We start from the raw sequence: 23,098 nt of genomic DNA on the forward strand, positions 1-23,098 counted from the left end.
GTATCCATTTCTCATTTAACAATTTTACACTATAAATGGAAGACATTCTCTGGAAATATTTGCTTTCAGGGATTGTAGAAAACATTTAATTTGTGGTAAAAGTTGTAGTTTTCTGCTTAAAGAGCTCTGCTTATCTTTAAAGATACTACCAGACCAAAACGAGATTATGAAGTGGATGGCCGGGATTACCACTTTGTCACCTCTCGAGAGCAAATGGAGAAGGATATTCAGGATCACAAATTCATTGAGGCTGGCCAGTACAACAATCACCTTTATGGAACAAGTGTCCAGTCAGTGCGGGAAGTAGCAGAAAAGGTAAATCTAGTGCCAGTGTGTGACTTCCATTTTTTGAAATGATATTTTTAAGTTTCACAGATATATGGGTAGGTCTTCATTTATATACCATTCTCCTCTGAACATGCATAATAAATAGCATAAATACTTAGAATTATAAACAGAGAATAGGATCAAGTATCAAAGGGGTAGCCATGTTAGTCTGGATCTGTAAAAGCAGCAAAGAATCCTGTTGCACTTTATAGACTAACAGACGTATTGGAGCATGAGCTTTCGTGGGTGAATACCCACTTCGTTGGATGCAAGACGAAGTGGGTATTTACCCTCAAAAGCTCATGCTTCAATATGTCTGTTAGTCTATAGGGTGCCACAGGACTCTCCTGATTAAACAGGGAATAGGAATGCTATAATTTATATCTTTATACAACCAATTCTATCCACTATTTTAATAGAAAAACCTTGCTCCTTCACACACAAAAATCTATTTTCTCTAGCAAGGATTTAACAGAGTGATATAGTGATGTCTCATATTATTAAGATCTTGTCTATTCACAAACAAAAAGTGCATTTAGTTACAGTTAAAGTTACATCAGGACACACCTCATCCACCCAAAACCTTAAAAGAATGGAAATAAGAAGTTAAAGAGAAAGACCTCTGCATTCCTTTCAATGTTCATATTGCCTACAGTGCTATCAGTAACACACTCCCAACACTTGGTAATCCATCTCTAATAAATACGAAAAAGCAAGACGTAGTCCATCTTCTTCAAACTTGCATTCTGCAGGTTTGGTTGATAAAGGTAACTGTAGAGTTTTGAAAGGCACTTGACTTAGTACTGCATGACATTCTGATTAAAAACTTAAGCACTATACAATTTCAATAAAGTCCGCAGTAGCTGGATTAAGAACTAGCTGACAGATTTCAAAAAATAGTAGTCAGAGGGCAGCTGTCATCGAATGAAGGTGTTCCTAGTGGAGTTCCACAAAGACTGGTGATAGGCTTGACATTATTCAATATTTTTCACTGCAAATAAATATAAAATCAATTCAGGTAAAATTTGCAGATGATACAGAGATTGATGGCATGGTAAATAATGATGAAGACATGGCAGTAATTGAGGGGAGGGATAGCTCAGTGGTTTGAGCATTGGCCTGCTAAACCCAGGGTTGTGAGTTCAATCCTTGAGGGGGCCATTTAGAGATCTGGGGTAAAAAACTGTCTGGAGATTATTCCTGCTTTGAGCAGGGGGTTGGACTAGATGACCTCCTGAGGTCCTTTCCAACCCTGATATTCTATGATTCTAAGTGCTTGGTAACCTGCATCCATGCAAATAAAATGCATTTTAATACAGCCAAATGCATGAAAAGGATTTAGGGATCACACCTCAACTGCTGGAACAGGGCCTTATCCTCCCTGCTTGAACTACCTCATTATCTCTAGCTTGCCTGCACATATATACCTGCCCCTGGAAATTTCCACTACATGCATCTGACGAAGTGGGTATTCACCCACGAAAGCTCATGCTCCAAAACATCTGTTAGTCTATAAGGTGCCACAGGACTCTTTGCTGCTTAAACAACTCAATGTAAGCTTCCAATACAATGCTGTAGCAAAACAAGCTAATCCAATCTTTGGATCTATAAACACAGGAGCATTGTGAGCAAGAGTAGGGAAGTGATTTCACCTCTGTATACAGAATAGGAGAGAGCAGTACTGGAGTACTGCATACAGTTCTGGTGTTCACATTCCAAAAAGAATGCCGAAAAATTTGAGTGTGTACGGAAAGAAAACACAGAAATTATTCAGGAGCTGCAAAAAAACCTTACTGTGTGAGATTTAAAGTGCTACATTTGTTTAGCTAATGCAAAAGAAAATTGAGAGTTGACTTGATTAGTGTATTAATGCCTTCCTGGGAAGAAAATCTCAGGTACTAAAGGGCTATTTATTCTAGTGGAGAAAGGCATAACAAGAATTAATGACTGGAAATTGAAGACAAATTCAGATTAGAAATAAGGCACAAATTTTAGCAGTGAAGGTGATTACACTGGAACAAACTTCCCTAAAATAGAGGGAGAAAGGTGGCCGACATGTGGAGTTTGTGGGAGGAATGGATGAATGCAAGAAGCACCTGGTATGTGCTATTCACTAAGCCTTGTATGCTTTGAAGGAACAAAATATGCAATCCTCTAGTACATCTAAAACCTAGAGAAGAAAATCCCCAACCAATATTAAAAGACAGGGTAATTTCTTGAAACAGTGACACTGCATTACATATGTGACAGATATGTGAAAAATAGGGCATTGTACAGGCCAGTGTCACTTCCAGTTATAAAACAAAGTATTAACAACCCATATTAATTAGGACTAGTTAAGGCCAACACAACTCTAAAGGCCGGAGTTTTGATTGGAATAGTGCCTTATCCTTAGATATAATTCTTTTAATCAGTGGGTACTACTGAAATAAATTTGACTGCAATTGGAAACTCTTAGGGTGGTGAAATCCTGATTCCATTGACGTCAGTGGGAAAAACTCCCACTGATTTAATTGGGGCCAGGCTTTCACTTCTAAATTGTATGTAATATGCGTGTGTGTAACTTGAGGACTTTACTTTTTTCCCTCCCCCCACACCCTTCTGCTTTAGGGGAAACACTGTATTCTTGATGTTTCTGGCAATGCGATCAAGAGGTTGCAGATAGCCCAGCTGTACCCAATCTCCATTTTTATTAAACCCAAATCAGTGGAAAACATCATGTGAGTAAAAACAATGTACTTGAAGCTCACTTGTTTCAAAGACAGAGAAGGGTTTTTAAAAAAAAATATCTGTAAATCATTTGAAAGATAATATAAAACCCACTTTTAAAAAATGTTATTGTTTTGTGTATGTAACTTTCTATATTGAATTCCAAAGGGGACTTTTAAGGCTGGGTGGTTCTTTGATTCCTGCTTCCTGTATGTATTCCACAGATGGGTACTCATGCTTGCCATCCACCAGAGACTGGAAATTCTAACAAGCCGCATCCGTTGGCCCAAACATGCACAGTAGTTCTCATGCTCCACACTGAGGGCATAGGTGCCAGTGCAAGCAAAATTCTCCCCAGTTCCTCCTTACAGCTGCATGACCTGAATCAGAATCCCTGTGTCCACAGATTTCTCCAGTTTTTTCTTTATAGCCTATAAATAGATATAGTAAATAGTTTGACTTAATATAGTATAGTTAGTATCATTCTTTCCCCATACTGGGGAGTCCCTGCCCAGGGTCTGGGACTATGCCCAGTGTCCTGGGTTTCAGGAAGCGTCTCTCTTGCTCTTACTCCTTCACTGTGACCAGCGAACACCTCTACCATTTGGGTATCTACAAAGTGCAGCATTGATCGATTGTTTCCTCCATGAACATGCAAATCTCGTGAGCTTCAACTGAGGAAACCCATTATGGAAAAGGCCGAGACCACACTCTGATGCAGGGCAGAATGCTTACACTCTACTTTGGCCCCAAGAGACAAACAGCACCCCTCCAAGCACAAGCTTGTGAGCAGAGACTACTGCTGCTAAGCCGAAGGACTCCTCATGCAATGCTTCCAGTGAAAGTAGGCTGCACTCCCACAGTCACAAGGACAGATCTCCATCCAGATCTGTTCATAAAAGACGAGATCCCTCCCTGAGCTGGTCAGGTGAGCCTTCGCATGTAGATCCTTAGGGCTCAGGAACACTGAAAACCCCCAGTCAGAGAGTAAAATGCAAAAGAAAAAGGATCCATTGGTGGCTCCGACTCCTAAGCACAAGGACTGATATCTGCGGGCTCCATCAAAGAGTGCAGGACCTGACTCTTTGGCGGTACTGGCCCATCCCTCAAAGGACCACCCAACTGCAGTCTTTTGGGACACATCAGAATTGTCAGCCCCATTCATTAGAACACCCCAAACACCAGAAGCTATGGACATTTACACTTCCCTGGAGGATATCTTTCTCCCTTTCCCCCAGTCACCCTCTCTTCTCTAGCCCAATCCTTCCAGGGACATTTTCACACTGGAGGATGAGACTACTTCAGTGAGACAGGAACCATCTTTTCTTCTTTGAGTAGTGTATCTAGGAGTGCTCCACTTTAGTCCCTTCATGTGCGCATGCACTTCTCAAGCTCTTGATTAGAGATTTTCTGTTAGAATCAATTTGGCCCATACATGTGTCCTATACCTCCGTGTGCCGCACACTGCCTAAGAACCCAGACTCGCAGACTTTATAGGCCTGCACAGGTGAACTGCCCTTAGTTCCTTCTCAACCCTTCAGCCTGAGATGGAACCCTAGTATGTCTGCCTTGAGCATGCCTTGGCTAATTTCTTGTTTAGAGTTTAGTACTAGTGAGTATGAGATAGTTGTTAGCTAGCTAGTTAGTAGATAAGTATTGAGAGGATTAACTTTGTTCCTCTCCACACCCCACTCACTGGGTTCTATCCTCATGGGGAAGCTTGTATGTAAAGTCTGCGAGTCTGGAGTAATTGTTAAAATCATGTTTTGCTAACAAGTCCTGATAGTGACACAGAACTGCAGGACTAAGGCAATTAGAGAGGCTATCAAAATTAAGAACTCAATAATAGTGGGGGATTTCAATTGTCTCCATATTACTTGTAACATTTCACTTCAGGACAAAATGCAGAGACAAAATTTCTTGATACTTTAAATGACTGCTGCATGGAGCAGCTGCCACGGGAACCCACAAGGGGAGTGGCAACTCTAGATTTAATCCTGAGTGGAGCACAGGAGTTGGTCCAAGAGGTAACTATAACAGGACCGCTTGGAAATAGCGACCATAATACAATAGCATTCAACATCCCTGTGGTGAGATGTGGTGGTGGTGGGAAGAACATCTCAACAGCCCAACACTGTGGCATTTAATTTCAAAAGGGGGAACTATGCAGAAATGAGGGGGTTAGTTAAACAAAAGTTAAAAGGTACAATGACTAAAGTGAAATCCCTGCAAGCTGCATGGGCGCTTTTTAATGACACCATAATAGAGGCCCAACTTCAATGTATACCCCAAATTAAAAAACACAGTAAAAGAACCAAAAAAGAGCCACCGTGGCTTAACAACCGTGTAAAAGAAGCAGTGAGAGATAAAAAGGCATCTTTTAAAAAGTGGAAGTCAAATCCTAGTGAGGCAAATGGAAAGGAGCATAAACACTGCCAAATTAAGTGCAAGCATGTAATAAGAAAAGCCAAAGAGGAGTTTGAAGAATGGCTAGCCAAAAATTCCAAAGGTAATAACAAAATGTTTTTAAGTACATCAGAAACAAGAAGCCTGCTAAGCAACCAGTGGGGCCCCTTGTTGATTGAGATACAAAAGGAGTGCTTAAAGATGATAAAGTTATTGCAGAGAAACTAAATGGATTCTTTGCTTCAGTCTTCACAGCTGAGGATGTTAGGGAGATTCCCAAACCTGAGCTGGCTTTTGTAGGTGACAAATCTGAGGAACTGTCACAGATTGAAGTGTCACTAGAGGAGGTTTTGGAATTAATTGGTAAACTCAACATTATCAAGTCACCGGGACCACATGGCATTCACCCAAGAGTTCTGAAAGAACTCAAATGTGAAGTTGCGGAACTCTTAACTAAGGTTTGTAACCTGTCCTTTAAATCGGCTTCTGTACCCAATGACTGGAAGTTAGCTAATGTAACACCAATATTGAAAAAGGGCTCTACAGGTGATCCCGGCAATTACAGACCGGTAAGTCTAACGTCGGTATTGGGCAAATTAATCGAAACAATAGTTAAGAATAAAACTGTCAGACACATAGAAAAACATGAACTGTTGAGCAGTAGTCAACATGGTTTCTGTAAAGGGAAATCGTGTCTTACTAATCATTAGAGTTCATTGAAGAGGTCAGCAAACGTGGACCAGGGGGATCCAGTGGACGTAGTGTACTTAGATTTCCAGAATGCCTTTGACAAGGTCCATCACCAAAGGCTCTTACATAAATTAAACTGTCATGGGATAAAAGGGAAGGTCCTTTCATGGATTGAGAAATGGTTAAAAGACAGGGAACAAAGGGTAGGAATAAATGGTAAATTCTCAGAATGGAGAGGGGTAACTAATGGTATTCCCCAAGGGTCAGTCCTAGGACCAGTCCTATTCAACTTATTCATAAATGATCTGGAGAAAGGAGTAAACAGTGAAGTGGCAAAGTTTGCAGATGATACTAAACTGCTCAAAATAGTTAAGACCAAAGCAGACACTGAAGAACTTCAAAAAGATCTCACAAAACTAAGTGATTGGGCAACAAAATGGCAAATGAAATTTAATGTGGATAAATGTAAAGTAATGCACATTGGAAAAAATAACCCCAACTATACATACAATTTGATGGGGGCTAATTTAGCTACAATGAGTCTGGAAAAAGATCTTGGAGTCATTGTGGATAATTCACCTTTTACACTAGTTTAAACCTGCAAATGACCTGTTCTCCATGCTGCAGAGGAAGATGAAAAAAACGCAGGATCTCTGCCAATCTGACCCAGGGGAAAATTCCTTCCTGATACCAAATATGGTGATCTACCATAAAATGTTTTCTAAAAAGTGCTCCACGAAAAGTATAAAGCCAGAAGGGACACTGTGGAAACCTCCCATGGGAGGCACAGGAGTTTGGGTCTCTGTTGCAGGGCCAGTACCTCCTGCCCCTTTCACATGGAACGGGGGGTGAGGTTGTGGTAGTCACCTGGTTAAGTCAATGTGGCTGGACTCAACTTCAGGGTTGTGGGGTCCAATGGCTGGCACCATCAGGGCTCCCCTCATCTGCAGGGGAATGTGGTCTAATCGCTGGAGTCAGTAGGGTGCCCCGGGGACGGCAGGGGTGTGCGGCTTACTGGCCAGAGTCAGTAGGGCTCCCCTGGACTGCAGGGAATCATGGCCTAATGGCCAAAGTTGGTAGGAGGCCCCTTGGTGACAGAGAAGCGCGGCCCAATGGCCAGAGTTAATAGCAGCAAAGTTTGATGGGACACCCCCCAAAAAGAAGGGGCGGCCACATTGGGGGACCCAGGCCCTCCACTGCTCCACCTGCAACACACCAACTGTTACCTAGACACTGGCTAGTCCCTCCTTGGGCTACTTCCTACTGTGACTCTTGTAGCTGAAGTCAGGGTGTCTTCAGGGTCTCGGGGTGCCTCAGGTGCCAACTGCAATCTCCCTAGAGCATCCACGGGTGCCTGGGCCTCGGCATCTCCTACTCCCTCAGTCTAGGTACCTGGCTGCTCGTCAGCGGAGCTTGTGAGGTGAGTCCTTCCTCCTTGGCAGTCAGCCCAGACTGAGCTAGGCTGCCCCCTTTTATACTGCAGCAGCAGTTGGAGCATGCCCAGCAGGGCTGAGGGGGCATGGCTTTTGCTGCTTGATATGCATTTAATGGAGGAAATAGAAAGGATAAAGCAAGGGGAGTAATCAAGGTTGTTAAACAGCAAACTTATCTGGACCACACTAGTAGAAAAAGGAATTCATAATATTGGGAAAGAAAATTTGCAAGGCCTTGACTTTGGGCACAACATAAAATTAGTAATTCAAGTGTGCCAGTTATAATTGCTGTTTCTAGATGGACAGGGAATCCTAAAGAATTAGTATATGTCAACAGTGTACAGTACATAATGGGACCAATAAACAGCACTATTCTGGTATACAAATGGCAACATAAGGAGATGAAATAAACACAGTCAGCTGTAAATGAATCAGGCACAGATGGTTCTTTGAGTGTCAGCCTAAATAAGCCTGACTACAAGTGAGGGAGGTTGCACCTGACTCGTCATTAAAAAGAGAGTGAAGGAGGTGGTACGGCTCTGGTACACAGTATGTACTGTGACATACCACAACTTTTCAGTGGGGACAGCACCGTGCCTGGGGAGGCTGGATGAGTTTTGTCTAAACCTCAGTTCTCTGGCTCAGATGGGGACCTGTGCCCTATGGCCTACTGTGAAGATGAAGGAGAACGTGACAAAGGCTGTGACAGACAATACCAACTGGGAGTCACTGGTGACCAATCTCTTTTCACTTGTACTTCCCCTGTTCATTAGCACCACTGTCATCAGATGTTTGGATACATGTGTGTTCCATCTGTATGTCGTCCCTGCTCTGTGCAGACAGTTGGCAGAGCAGACATCAAGTGAACCACCCAATGACTAGAAGATCCATTAAGGCTCAAAGACAGCTAGCCAGGTTTATTGTCAACGAAGCATGGTCCTAGCTCCGCAGATCAATGTCTACAGTTATACTTGCACATGTATGCCTGTGACAATGGATGCAGTTCAGTGAATGGCGGGACTTTCCATTTCCTGTTCAGCTGACCAAAGACACTCCCTCTGAGATACATCTTTTTACACCAATACAAACAAATTACATATTGCCTCTGGAGTATTAGGGTGCCACCCCCTGAAGTATCAGGGTACTGCCCTCCGACATACTAGGGTGCTACCCATTGCCTTGTACATGTTGGTTTGAACAAATCATCTCTATTCATCATGCTGTCATCCTGACCTTATCCTTAAGATGGGTCAGCATCTTCCTATTATCTTTGGGGAATGTGTTTGGTATCGAGGTGTTCTGGTACCACCTTTCTGGAATAAGTTTGCGTATATATTCTTGTGCCTAGCACTACTTAGGAATGTGTGTTTCTGCAATATCACCCCTTTTCTTGCCAGATTCTGTGAGCAGGGCCTGCCTCTTGCTCACAACTTAACTTTGCTTTATATCAGAAAAATTTTGACTACTTTAGCCCAAACCTCAGGCCTCTGATACATAAGTTTATGTTTCAGGCCCTCTTCCTACTACAACCACTAATTTGGTGCAAAGGAAACTCGAGCAATTGGTGCCTATTGCCCAACTAATAGCCAAGCAACAAGCAATTTGAAATAATATTGTTCAGGCAGTGAAAAAACACTGTGGTGGGCTGTACCAGAGGAGGGGAGTTTGCACCTCCTGCTTTGTACTTTAAGCTCAAGCTTTAAGGTTCAAATAATAGCTGTCACAGTGGTCCTTGGAAATGTGCTGCTGGGTAATAAGCTTTAAAAAAAATAACCAAAAATATAATACAAATAAAACAAATGCTAATATAAAAAGAAAGACAGAAGCAGAGGAATGTAGCTGAGGCCTGGCCCAATGTGAGTCATTAACACACAGAGAGTGGCCTCATTTTTTGGAAGATAGAATTAGGGATGTAAATGAATCATCGGGTTGAAAACAAAATGTTTGTGCTAAATAAGATAGGTCACTAGGTTAAGAAGACAAAATGTCTGAGCCAACTAAGATAAGAAGGAGAACATCCAAGGAACTATTTACTATGAACTTGATAACAAGGGACAAAATACATTAGGAATGTAAAGATGAGGTAAAAAGGAAGTTGAAGTATGGACTGTGCAAGCTACATGGAAATTGGTTCCTGCAAAGTAACCAATCCAATCCAAAAATGGGTAATGCAGTGTATAGTAAATCCAATGAGAAATATAATGTATATAAAAGGAGAGGGTTTCTATGTAACTTTGGAGCTGTGATGTACCCTGCATCCGTCATCCCCCCATCCCCCCCCGCATTTGAGTCTGATCAACTCAGCATAGCACTGCTGTATGTCCAATAAAGATACCTGAGTGACAAAGGCTGGACTTGAACTGCGTTCATAGGAAGCCAAGTAAAAAAAGGGCTTGAAAAAATCCCAACACTAGCACTCAACTGACCTAGATAGTTTTGGTTCCCAGAACTTCTGAGACTGTCAATCCATCCTCCTGTTAGGATCTGTCCCCTTCTCGGCAATCTTTACCTGGGAAGGAAGTTAAATCAGACATCCCAGTCCATACCCACTTCACCTCATGGCCTAGTGTTCGGATGAGCATGAGAACTCTCTTGCTCAACAGCTGTCCAAGCCATTCTTAATAAAGTTGGAAAGATTCAACTAGGGGCTGCTAGCAACCTAAATGGAAACATTTTGCTACTTGGACTCAGCATAATCAGTCTTCCTCAAACTCTGCTGATATCCCAGTCATTTTAGATTATCTCCTGTTATTAAAAAAACACAGGTCTCTTCATTAGCTCACTACAGGTCCATCTTGAAACAGTCAGTGCCTTTCTTCTTCCAGTAGACAGGTGCTCCATTTTCACTCATTCACCCTACAACAGTTAGATTAATGAAGGGCCTAATCAGGAACTTTCCACTGATTCTCAAGCCTGTACCTCAATGGGACTTCTATCTTGTCCTGTCATTGTTCACCAGATCTCCATTCGAACCTTTGGCACCATGCTTTATGCCTCTGCCTGGAGCATGAAGCAAGCTTCTGCACATATGTGCAAAATGGACATTGCTTTCCAGACTCATGATGCATGGTGTGAATGTGTTACTCACATGTGGAATACAGACAAGGGCCACGCATCTGGAAGAACTTCCAGTTACAGGCAGGTAACTTCTAATTTTATATTGAGGTTGCTTAGTGGCTTTCAGTGTTAACCTAAGTGTCTTTTCCAGATTCCAAGAAATGGAAAGGCAGTCTATAGCACTCCCACTGCTACCCTTTATATTAAGTCTCCCTTCAAGAGTTTAATAAATCGCAGATTCAAGAACAGAATGGGGCTCGTTTTTTTTTTCTAGGGTTTGTATTCAGAGGGCAGTTTAATAACCTTATTTCAAAAGAATCAGTAGTATTTGGTAACTGCTTATTATTTTATAATGTGTTTCATCTCAGGGAAATGAACAAACGTTTAACAGAGGAGCAAGCCAGGAAGACCTTTGAGAGAGCCATGAAACTGGAGCAAGAATTTACTGAACATTTCACAGGTTTGTATCCCTCATTACAGTTCCCTTCAAAAAGTGGAATTGTGTTGTCTGGAGAATAAGAATTGTCACACCTGCCTGAGCCCATATACTTCAGTTATATATCTTGTCTGCAGTACTGGCCTATGATGAATGCTTTAGAACATGTTAAAACATCATAATGCACTGCAACTATTTATTAAATATTTGTATCAATTCATTGTTTAACTTTGAGACAAAATTTCTTCATTACTTCATCTGATGCCAGTTTATATTTTAGAGCATGAGAACTTTTCATTTTTTTCTTAGCTGTTGAAACTAGAAACATTAGTCTTATTTATATATTAAAAGCCTGGAAACTTTTAACATGAAGGTCACCAGCTGGTGTCTCATGCCTTTCCAGAACGTGAAGGGTGGCTGAACCTCTGAAAACCAGAAAATTAAGAGTTACAGTAATGCAGACTTAAACTTCTGAGAACAAGGAAATACAGAGTTACAGTGCACACTAAGACAGCCCTAATTCTGCCCCCATGGAGCTGGCAATAGCCATTGGAGATTATCTGCCTTCAGTCCAGCTATGTTCACTGATAGATTTAGCTGTATAGAATGGTAGAGGGATTAGCTGGAACAGCTTGGCAGAGCTGTGATTGTGACATGAGGTGGTCCAGGGCAGCCTTGCTCTTTTCCGTGCCACCTCCCCTGTGTATGATCAAAAAAAATTGCTGCATGTGTACCTTGAAGGATCCATTATGCCTCATTTCAGTGCCTAGTTCTCTAGATTTTGTCAGTAGCAGTGCACAGGGGTCTTCTTGCTATAAGGATTATCAGCAGTGAGGTGGGATATGAGGGTGGTGTGATGCAGTAGGGACTGTCTGCGTGGGGAGTGGGAGAGCAGGGGAGGACTTTAGGAGATGGACGATGCCAGAGCCTGTAACCTGAGCTAGGTAAGGGAGGGGAAAGGTCAACACCTTTGCCCGGGAAGGGGACAAAGGAAGGGAGTGGCAGGAGGGGAGCAGTTTGAGTTTGGGCCTGGGGCTGTGTGGGCGGAATTCAGGGTATCCTAGCTAGGATCCAAGCACCCTGAAAGCCCAGAATGACTCAGTGGAGGGGTCCTGACTGTGCCTGCAAGCTCTGCTGTAACCTGTGTTCCTGTTGTCCAATAAACCTTCTGTTTTACTGGCTGGCTAAGAGTCACTGTGGGTCCCAGGAAGAGAGGTGCAGGACCGGACTCCCCCACACTCCGTGACAACTGGTGGCAGCGGCGGGAGATACTGCACCCCGTGGACGGCGCTTCCTGCACTAAGTGACTGGGGAGCAGTAAAACGAAGGGGTGATTAACCCCTGGGAGTGTGTGCCCAGTGAGAAGGACTTTGCAGTAACAGGGTCCCCTGGGGGATTGCAGCGAGCGGTCCCAGGGGCGGAGGAGTCTGCAGCTCGACCCTGGCAGAGAGGTGGTGACCTCAAGAAGGGCTGGTGCACTAGGGGTCCCCCTGGAAACCGTGGGGAGCAGCGAGCACCCCGGCCTGTGAGTGGCCAGCAGGAAGATGTATGCCAAGCGGCGCAAGTGCGACCTGCTGGAGCTGTGCAAGCAGAGGGGGCTGCGCCCGGGGAGACGCACCAAGGACCAGCTGATTGCCCAGCTGGAGCAGGGAGACTGCATGAGTGAACGGAGCCCTGTCTCTGAGGGAAGCAGCCGGGCAGATGCAGCGCAGGCACCAGTGTCTGTCCCCAATGGGAGTGGTCAGCCGGCGGACGAGGGCTTCCCGAGACCCCCCCTTCCTGTGCCTAGGAGAAAGGCGGGGAGGAGCCCAGTGTATACCGAGGGCACCGTGACACCCCCGGCCAGCAGGGGATCCTCCCAGCGAAGCTCACCCCTCAGCAGGGGATCATCCCGGCAGTGCTCGGCATCCGTGGAGCGGATGCGGCTGGAATATGAAAGGGAGCTGAAATGGGAGGAGCTCGAGTTAAAGAGGCAAGAGCTGGAGGAGAAGGAGAAACAGCGTAAACATGAGCGAGAGGAGAAGGAGAAACAGCGTAAACATGAGCTGGACCTGGCCCGGCTGAGAAGAAGTGAGGCCCCGGCTGCGGTGAGTGAGGGGGGACCCAAGCCTACAAAGAGCTTTGATAAGCACTTGCTGCCCCAGCGTAAGGAGGGGGAGGACATAGATACCTTCCTGACGGCCTTTGAGAATGCCTGCGAGCTGCACAGGGTTGACCCTGCAGACAGGATCGCAGTTCTCACCCCCTTACTGGACTCCACAGCCGTGGAGGAGTACAGCCGACTGAAAGGGGCGGAGGCAGGGGACTACGAACTGTTCAAACAGGCCCTGCTCCGCGAGTTTGGGCTGACTCCTGAGATGTACCAGAAACAGTTCCGGAGTCAGCGTAAAACCTGTGAGGTCACATACCTACAACTGGTCAACTGGGCGCAGGGGTATGCCCGCAAGTGGACAGCTGGGGCCCAAACTAAAGAGGACCTGCTTGACCTATTCACACTGGAGCACCTGTACGAGCAGTGCCCGTCCGACTTGAGGCTGTGGTTGATGGACCAGAAGCTGGAGAACCCACAGCACGCAGGCCAGCTGGCCGACCAATTTGTGGACAGTCGGGCAGGGGATGGCGGGGAGGAGTCTCGAAGGAGCAGGCCTGCCTCAACGCAGAGAGAGAGTCATCATGGGACCTCCCAAAGGGGGCCTATGGAGAACCCCCCCAAAAGGGGAACATCCAGCGTCAGGTCCCTCCGACCCACTCAAGGGGACCCACGAGACATGGGCTGCTATCGCTGTGGCCAACGAGGTCACATACGGGCCCAGTTCCCCAAGCTCAGGGACAGACCAAGCAGACCCAACCCGCAGAGGGTGGACTGGGTAAAAACCCAATCGGAGGAGGGGCCACATTCCCAGGAAAGGGGGGCTGGCAACATACCACCTGTGGATGCTCCAGGCTCCGGGTTTTTGGTTTACCGGGTGGGCGCGGGGCTGCCCCTCCGGAAAGAGTGCATTGTTTCCCTGGAGGTAGATGGGAGGAAGGTCACTGGGTACTGGGACACGGGTGCAGAGGTGACGCTGGCCCGGCCCGAGGTGGTGGCCTCAGATCAGATGGTGCCCGACACCTACCTGACCCTGATGGGCGTGGGCGGGACCCCATTCAAGGTGCCCGTGGCAAGGGTACACCTGAAATGGGGGGCCAAGGAGGGCCCCAAGGATGTGGGGGTACACCGATATTTGCCCACTGACGTGTTAATGGGAGGAGACCTCGAGGACTGGCCTAGTAACACCCAGAGTGCCCTGGTCGTGACTCGTAGTCAGAGTTGGCGAAGAGCACTGCACCCCGACAAGGGGGAAGGTACTCGACCCTAGGTGCAGGACCCTAACCCAGGGAGCGGGGAACGCCCAGGGGCACGGTTCAGAGAGGCTGCAGCCTCAGACCCAGCCAGCAAGAGAGAGCCGGTCCCCATCCTCATCCCAGCTGCGGAGTTCCAGGCCGAGATGCAGAAAGATCCCTCCTTGCGGAAGCACAGGGACCAGGCTGACCTTAGTGCAGTACAGACCATGAGGAGAGGTTGCAAAAAGAGAGGTTCCTGTGGGAGAAGGGGTTCCTGTACCGAGAATAGGCTCCCCCAGGGGAAGTAGAGTCATGAGGGATCAGGAGGCAGCTGGTGGTTCCCCAGAAGTTTCGTCACAAGCTGTTGTACCTGGCCCATGACATCCCTCTCGCAGGGCACCAGGGAATCCGGCACACCAGGCAGAGGCTGCTACAGAACTTTTACTGGCCTGGGATCTTTACCCAGGTCCAACAGTACTGCCAATCCTGTGACCCCTGCCAGAGGGTGGGGAAGGCCCGGGACAAGGGGAAAGCGGCTTTGAGGCCTTTACCCATCATAGAAGAACCTTTCCAGAAGGTGGCCATGGACATAGTGGGACCCCTCAGCAAGACAACCCGGTCAGGGAAGAAATACATCCTGGTGGTGGTGGATTTTGCCACTCGCTACCCCGAGGCGGTGGCCTTGTCCTCTATCGAAGCAGACACAGTGGCAGATGTGCTGCTGACAATTTTCAGCCGGGTGGGGTTCCCCAAGGAGGTCTTAACGGACCAGTGGTCCAACTTCATGTCGGCCCTGCTCCGGTCCTTATGGCAGAAATGTGGGGTCCAGCACAACTGGGCCTCAGTGTATCATTCCCGGTCCCACTGGCTGATAGAAAGGTTCAACGGGACGCTAAAGATGATGCTAAAAACATTTATGAACCAGCACCTGCAGGACTGGGACAAGTACTTACCTCACCTGCTGTTCGCGTACAGGGAGGTACCCCAGGAATCTACCGGGTTTTCACCTTTTGAACTGTTGTATGGAAGGCGGGTAAGGGGGCCCCTAGACCTGATGAGGGACGAATGGGAGGAGAAGGCCTCTCCCGAGGGAGAGTCAGTGGTGGAGTATGTCCTGACCTTCCAGGAAAGACTGGCCGAGCTCATGGGCCTGGCCAGGGAGAATCTGACCCGAGCCCAGAGGAGGCAGAAGGTCTGGTATGACCGCACGGCACTGGCCCGTGCCTTCGCCACCGGGGATCAGGTGATGGTTCTCGTCCCCGTGAGGAGAAACAAACTCCAGGCCACCTGGGAAGGGCCCTTCAAGGTTATCAAGCAACTGAATGAGGTAAACTATGTGGTGGAGCTGTCAAACCGGGCACATCACCGTCGGGTGTACCATGTGAACATGATGAAACCATACTATGACAGGGGGAATGTGGTGTTGGCTGTGTGTGGACATTGGGAGGGGCAGGGAGATGACCTCTTAGTAGATCTATTCCCTGGGACAAAAGCTGGTTCCCCCCTGGAGGCGATTCCCCTCTCTGATCAACTGACCCTGGGCCAGCACGCTGAGATCAAGGGGGGTGCTGCATCTATACCGACAGCTGTTTTCCAACCAGCCTGGATGCACTAATTTGACTGTCCACCGGGTGGAGACCGGGTTACATCCCCCTATAAGATGCTCCCCTTTTCGGGTCACTGGTAAAACTGCCCAGGATCTTGAAAGAGAGGTCAGGGACATGCTGGCTTTGTGGGTGATCCAGCCGTCTTCCAGCTCTTGGGCCTCACCAGTGGTGCTGGTCCCCAAGAAGGATGGGTCAATCCGGTTCTGTGTGGACTATCGAAAGCTCAATGCCATCACTGTATCTGATGCCTACCCTATGCCCAGGCCTGACGAGCTCCTAGACAAGCTGGGAGGTGCTCGGTACCTCACCACTATGGATCTTACCAAAGGCTACTGGCAAGTGCCGCTGGACGCAGATGCCAGGCTGAAATCGGCCTTTATCACCCCTCTGGGGCTCTACGAGTTTCTGACCCTGCCTTTCGGCCTCAAGGGAGCACCGGCCACCTTCCAGCGCCTGGTGGATCAGCTACTGAGGGGGATGGAGAGTTTTGCCGTGGCGTATATTGACGACATCTGCGTCTTCAGCTAGACCTGGGAGGACCACATGTCCCAGGTTAAACAAGTCCTGGACCGACTCCGAAAGGCTGGGTTAACAGTAAAGGCTGAGAAGTGCAAGGTGGGGATGGCTGAAGTATCTTACCTGGGCCATCGGGTGGGGAGCGGCTGCCTGAAGCCGGAACCAGCCAAGGTGGAGGTGATCAGAGACTGGCCTGCTCCCCAAACCAAAAAGCAGGTCCAGGCCTTTATTGGGATGGCGGGGTACTATCGAAGGTTCGTGCCCCACTTTAGTGCCATAGCCGGCCCCATCACTGAACTGTGCAAAAAAGGGAAGCCAGACAAGGTGATCTGGACTGAGCAGTGCCAGGAGGCTTTCCGGGCGCTGAAGGAGACTCTGGTTAGCGGCCCAGTTCTGGCAAACCCAGATTTTGACAAACCCTTTATGGTGTTCACTGATGCCTCAGACATGGGACTGGGGGCGGTGTTAATGCAGGAGGATGAAAAGGGGGAGAGACACCCCATCGTGTACCTGAGTAAGAAGCTGCTACCCCGGGAACAAAGCTACGCGGCCATCGAGAAGGAATGCCTGGCCATGGTGTGGGCCTTTAAGAAGCTAGAGCCATATCTCTTTGGGCCACACTTCACCGTGTACACCGACCACTCTCCCCTGACCTGGCTGCACCAGATGAAAGGAGCCAACGCCAAGCTCCTGAGGTGGAGCCTGCTCTTGCAGGACTATGACATGGACGTGGTCCATGTGAAGGGAAGTGCCAACCTGACAGCGGATGCGTTGTCCCGGAGAGGGGGCCCTGAACTTCCCCAGGTCACTGGGCAGAGTGACCCTGCTCAGTTCAGTCTCGAAGGGGGGAGAGATGTGATTCAGTAGGGACTGTCTGTGTGGGGAGTGGGAGAGCAGGGGAGGACTTTAGGGGATGGACGATGCCAGGGCCTGTAACCTGAGCTAGGTAAGGGAGGGGAAAGGTCAACACCTTTCCCCGGGAAGGGGACAAAGGAAGGGAGTGGCAGGAGGGGAGCAGTTTGAGTTTGGGCTTGGGGCTGTGTGGGCAGAATTCAGGGTATCCTAGCTAGGATCCAAGCACCCTGAAAGCCCAGAAGGACTCGGTGGAGGGGTCCTGACTGTGCCTGCAAGCTCTGCTGTAACCTGTGTTCCTGTTGTCCAATAAACCTTCTGTTTTACTGGCTGGCTAAGAGTCACTGTGGGTCCCAGGAAGAGGGGTGCAGGACCGGACTCCCCCACACTCTGTGACAGGTGGTCTGTGGATTTAATGAAAATGTAGTGTTAAATGGAATCCTGTGTATAAGGATGAAGGGGGCTTGGTAAAAGGGAATTAAGGGGTTGTAAAATTTAGCAAGTGAGAGTTGTTTCTATGGTATAGGCTCTGTTTGAGACTAAGTCAAGAGTAGGTAGCTTCTGTTTAGTACAGCTTACCTAAACGTAAGTCAAAAGTTTTGTGTCAGTAAAGAGAAATTGTTATACACTACCCTACAGTGATCATGTGCCCTACTCCATGAGTGCTGTGCACTGTCTGAAAACACAGAATTCTAGCATGTGTGTTATAGCTGAGCTGGGCCATCACTCAGAGAGGTTAAGTTGGCATGTATCTTAACTCTGTTTTCCTAATTTTCAGAAGTTTTAAGTTTGTATTACCTTAACTCTTTCCTAGTTTTCAGAGGTATATGTTTAGCCACTCTCCACATTCAAAAAGGGCACAAGGTAGCACTGGACTTAAAGTTTTGGAACATTTAATTCCCTTGGTTTTAAAAAAAATAATTTCTCAGCACTCCCATCTGCAATAGCCCAGCTCTTCTCCTTAAACACCTGGTGCTCTTTGGCAATGATTGCCCTGGCCACAAAATACACTGGCTTCATGTTGGGCTTTTCATTGCTTCTGCCTTGTCTCCTGTCTTCCTGTCCAGCACAGCCTGATTGCCTCTTCTCAACAATCCTCCCTATAGAGAGGCAAGCTTCAGCAAAGGACCAACATGTTGAGAAGCTGTGGAGAAGATGCAGGAACAGTCCAGGGACTAGCATGGAGACAGTGGGGACATATTTTGAAGGGACGGATGTGGCCATGAGAGGAAGGATGGTCCAGGGGTTAGGATCTGGGATTGGGAGACAGTTCAAGTCCTTGCTCTACCACAGAATTCTTACGTTATGTTGGGCAAGTCATTTAGGTCCAGATCCATAAAGATACTTAGGTGCCCACGTCCCAGTTTTGGCTCCACTGCAATCCACAAAACTCCTTTGCTGGACTCATTGGGCTCCTAAACTCACTTGGCACCTACATTTTCAAGGTAAAAGTTCCTCTAAGCACCTATTTTTCTGTCTCTGAGTGTTCATACTGCTGCCTCCCTTTGCGCAGACACCTGTCTCCCGCCTAAGCCCCAGAATGATTCAGAAATCGGGGAAAGATAGGCATTCAGCCATCTGTATCACATGCAGGTCCTAATCCAGTAGGCGTGCCCAGAGGCCACCTACTGGATTAGATCCCATTTAAAATGGAGAAGGAGATGGAAGTGGTGCTGGTGGTGCTGCCACCACAATCCATCTTATAATTTTTAGCCTAGTGGTTAGCACACTTGCCTAGGATGTGGGAGACCATGGTTCAGTTCCCACCCTTCCGCCGATCCTGGCTCCCATGCAGAGGGGTAGGACCCATCCAGAGCCTGCCTCACACATAAGGGGCAAGACTCCCCAATTTCAGCTCACAGCTAGGGGCTGCAGAATATTAGAGCTTTTTTCCAGTCCTCTGTATCTGCCCATTGTTCCAAGATTTGTTAAAAATCAGCATTAATCATTCAGAGAATTCTTCTGTCAATTCTTTTAATATTCAGGGGAGCAAGTTATCCAATCTTGCAGATTTTAAAATGTTTAAATTCAATAACTGCTGGTCAGTAGATGGGATGCTGGAGGTTTATGAGGGAGGGCCAGTCTGACTGTTTCCCACCTTCCCCCTGGGATTTAGGTGAACTCTTGCTGCTGCCCTGCCCCAGTGTGCTGCCCTCAGAGGTGAAGGATGAAACACTGGCGCCATGTGCCAGGATGCAGGAGTGTAGGAGCTGCTGCTTTGGCAGTGGTATGGACTTGGCTTTTCAGAATGTGTGTGTTCAGTTATTAGTTTGCCATGTTGGTCAAACACTCAGCTAAACCTGAATGGAATTTCATGCAGCAAAGAAAAGGTACTTCTCTAGCCTGAGGGCTTTCCCCTTGCCAGATCAAAGACCTGCCTCAAATGGTGGAGATTTTAGAATTTCTCAAAAAAAAATCCCAAGTATCTTCTATAATAGAAAGTGGTGCTAAACAACCTAAAAATAGAATCCAGAATCCAACTTCCCATACTGGCTGAGGGAGGGATTCATAATCTAGTGAGTCTTTTCCATAACTGTACTATGTCTGAACCCCTAGATTAAGAACTCATGTAACAGACATCATCAGAAAGAATATGTAATACCATTCTTTGGGGTGGGGCCAGGTATTCCTATACATTTGTTCATTTCCTAACATAATAGATTCTGATTGGTACTTTGGGGCACTATTGCTGTATTGATAATTATACCAATAGCTAGTAATTCACCTTTATCTTATTTATACTACCTCGCGTGTACAATGTGTGGTGTACATGATCATCCAAGTATCAGAATTTTAAACCACTATGGTTCCTATAACATCATATTGACAGAGGATGCTCTGAATAGTGACTATTGATAAAAAAAATTTTGCCAAGTAACAGAAATAAGGATTAATTTATTTTTGTGTTTGGTAGCGGTATGATGTAGAATGTGTGTATGTGTGCTTACAAATAAGGCATACATTTCTAATTGTAAAATGAATAAGAATCTTCTAAGAGGTTTGATAGGTAAATTGAATTAGAGCAGCCATTAAGGAAGCTTCATTACCATTGAATGTAAAGTAAAATGCTGTCATAGATTTAAAATGTTTTAGGAGTTAGGAAGCGGAATCAGAGGCAATTATTAACATGTTATGAGGGTTCAGTAATAGTACTAGTGTTGTTTATATTAACACAAACACAGGAATACAGTGTCCTGGCCCAAACAGCAACATTATACATTTTTTTCCCTGTTGAACTCTATTAAGTAGGTTCTCAGCCTGGAGGTGAAGACCCCAGTTCAGATGAAGCTGCAATCAAGATTTCTGTTATTTGGATCCAAAGTGTTGCAAGAACCCTAGTCCTGATTCAAAGCAGACCATACTTTAATCTGATTTGGGTCAGAACATACCCACCTCCGTTCATTTATAGTGCTTCTCTAGCCTCAGTGATAATATATACAATCTGTGTGGTCTGAGTGTAGATTGGAACTTTATTAACTGTTTTTAAAGCAAGCATCAGATGTAGAAGATTAGAGAAATGCATATGTTAGCCCCTTCCTTCCATCCCAAATCATGGACACTGCTAGCAGCCAGAATCCACCAGATGAGCTATTTTTCATGTCCTGGTTCATGATCCAGATGACCAGTTCCTCAGTCTACATTACATGGAAGCCCACACCACCATTTCACTAGCTACAAGTCTCTGATTTATTTGTCTGGATTAGGATTATTAACTAGCCCTGCTTTTTTACCCTCCTGTCCTGGATACCTGCACAAAAGTTGAGTCTAGAAGAAAACAAAAAAAGAAAATCAGAAAATAACAAATCACCCCTAACCAACCCTTGAAGGTATCTGAGGATGGGGGGGGGGGGGGGGGGGAAAAACAGCTGCACATGCCAGTCTGCAGTGTGGGAAAATTCCTTCCTGACCCCAGGACTCTCTACACTGTACACTGGCCAGTTCCTTGGGGAAGCCCTACACCCCCGGACAGTCGTGCACCTTTAGCTCACAATAAACCACAAGCCCAATGTTGTCTGTTCCTTCTCCAATCTGGTTAAATCCCCACTTTGGGAAGTGGGCTGAGAATTTCTGCACACAAGGTGAAAGTTAGTAAAAAACGCTTGCTGACTGTAATACTGTGTTTTGCAGCTATTGTCCAAGGAGACACGCTGGAAGAGATATACAACCAGGTGAAGCAGATCATAGAAGAACAGTCTGGGCCTTACATCTGGGTACCAGCAAAGGAAAAATTATGAAAATTGGAAGATTTTTGGTTTTCATTTTCTAACTGACATTAGCTACTCATTGACAACTTGTAACCCTTTTCAGTGGAGCCTGCCTCTAGTTCTTTCCAATGTGCGTCACACACTAAACATCGCATTCTGCAGTTCCCGAAATTTTCTTACATTTGGTGTCTCTCTTAGTTTGAATAATTGGTATTATTGTGTGGTAGTGTTCATTTGACATTTTTCAAACATGAAGGTCGAATGGCCTGACCAGCTATTAAGGTAGGGTTGGGGAATTATATGGTAAAATTCCTTAATGTTTAAGGGAAAGTACGTTTCAGAGATTCTCAGAAAAGATTTGTGTACATTCTTTTAAAATCTCATAGCATATAAAAGAAAAGTCATCTTACCCAATGATGTAAATTGTGAGCAGCTTTGCACACCTAATTATAATAGCATGGGTTGGCCTAGGCATTTAATTTCAAGTTTTAGTTTGTGGGTTGACTTTCTGTTGTCACAGCAAATATTTTTCTTTATAGGCAGTTAATGTAACTTTTTTTAAATTTCCAAATTAATGTATTCATTAACTTCTTTAATTCACAAGGGATATTCATTTTCAAAATTTCATAATGATATTCTTATAGTCTATTTTTATTCATTTTTTGCATATACAGTTGCTAGGGATAAAGATATTTAATGTTTTTAATCTTACTCATGCAACACTATTTACTGTGTCTTACAAAAGTTGTTTATAGATAATGGTCATCACTCTTTTCTGAGTCGAAAACATGTTTAGGTGCTAGGGAAGCTTGTATTTTACAAATGAATAGCAAATTTTCATTGACAGCAAAACAGAAAACACTTGCAGTGATGGATGATCATTAAGGCAATAAGAAGAGAGTCAGATTTGTAGTTTAAAACTGTGTGTCTCCTTAGAGGTGTCAGATTTTAATGAATATTTTACCCACAATAATTGCCTATTTTGTTATAAAACTTTCTTTAACTATAAACTCTGTAACTGTGGGAATTATTTTCTTTACATAGTTGCGCACACATACGTATATATATATATATATAATATATATATTTTTCTTTTCCCACCTACTCCTGGCTTTTCCTTTTTTGTTTTTGTTTTGAGAATAAATATAAATTAGAATTTATCTTCCTTAATCATGTGAAATGAAAAGGGGTATGGTGGCTGGGTAAAACATCTGGGGGATATTAGCTACAAGAAAAAAATATGGGCAAGTTCTCCTCTTTTCTACAAACAATTTCAGATGTTTGGTTTTGGGTTTTTTTCTTTTCCATGTGATGTGCATGTTTTAACCAATGGGAGATTTCAGAGTCAACAGTCAGTTTTTATATACATCTCAGACTGCATCTGTGTCATATCTTCCATGGTGGCTCTGCACTGGAGAGACACAGGCCTCTGAGCTGAGCAATTATAAATACATTTCTGCAAAATATAGAACTAACATTATTCATTCCATTTGTCAGAAAGAGGAGAACAGCTAATAAAGTTTATTGTACAACGTA

The 23,098-nt window shown here is 45.6% G+C and overlaps 1 protein-coding gene across 29 annotated transcripts in view; it reads left to right on the plus strand.

Annotated features, from left to right (window-relative positions):
• Positions 1–23,098, plus strand: part of DLG1 (discs large MAGUK scaffold protein 1) — a 443,566-nt gene extending 420,468 nt beyond the window's left edge. For all 29 annotated transcript variants that reach the window (XM_050963879.1, XM_050963878.1, XM_050963880.1 and 26 more), the window contains 4 exons: positions 143–315; positions 2,938–3,047; positions 10,991–11,082; positions 21,486–23,098. In XM_050963879.1, the coding sequence (XP_050819836.1) occupies positions 143–315; positions 2,938–3,047; positions 10,991–11,082; positions 21,486–21,592 (482 nt within the window). In that variant the 3' untranslated portion in view covers positions 21,593–23,098. The remainder of the gene's footprint in view (positions 1–142; positions 316–2,937; positions 3,048–10,990; positions 11,083–21,485) is intronic.

Source organism: Gopherus flavomarginatus, chromosome 8, assembly GCF_025201925.1.
Source record: "Gopherus flavomarginatus isolate rGopFla2 chromosome 8, rGopFla2.mat.asm, whole genome shotgun sequence".
Taxonomy (NCBI): domain Eukaryota; kingdom Metazoa; phylum Chordata; order Testudines; family Testudinidae; genus Gopherus; species Gopherus flavomarginatus.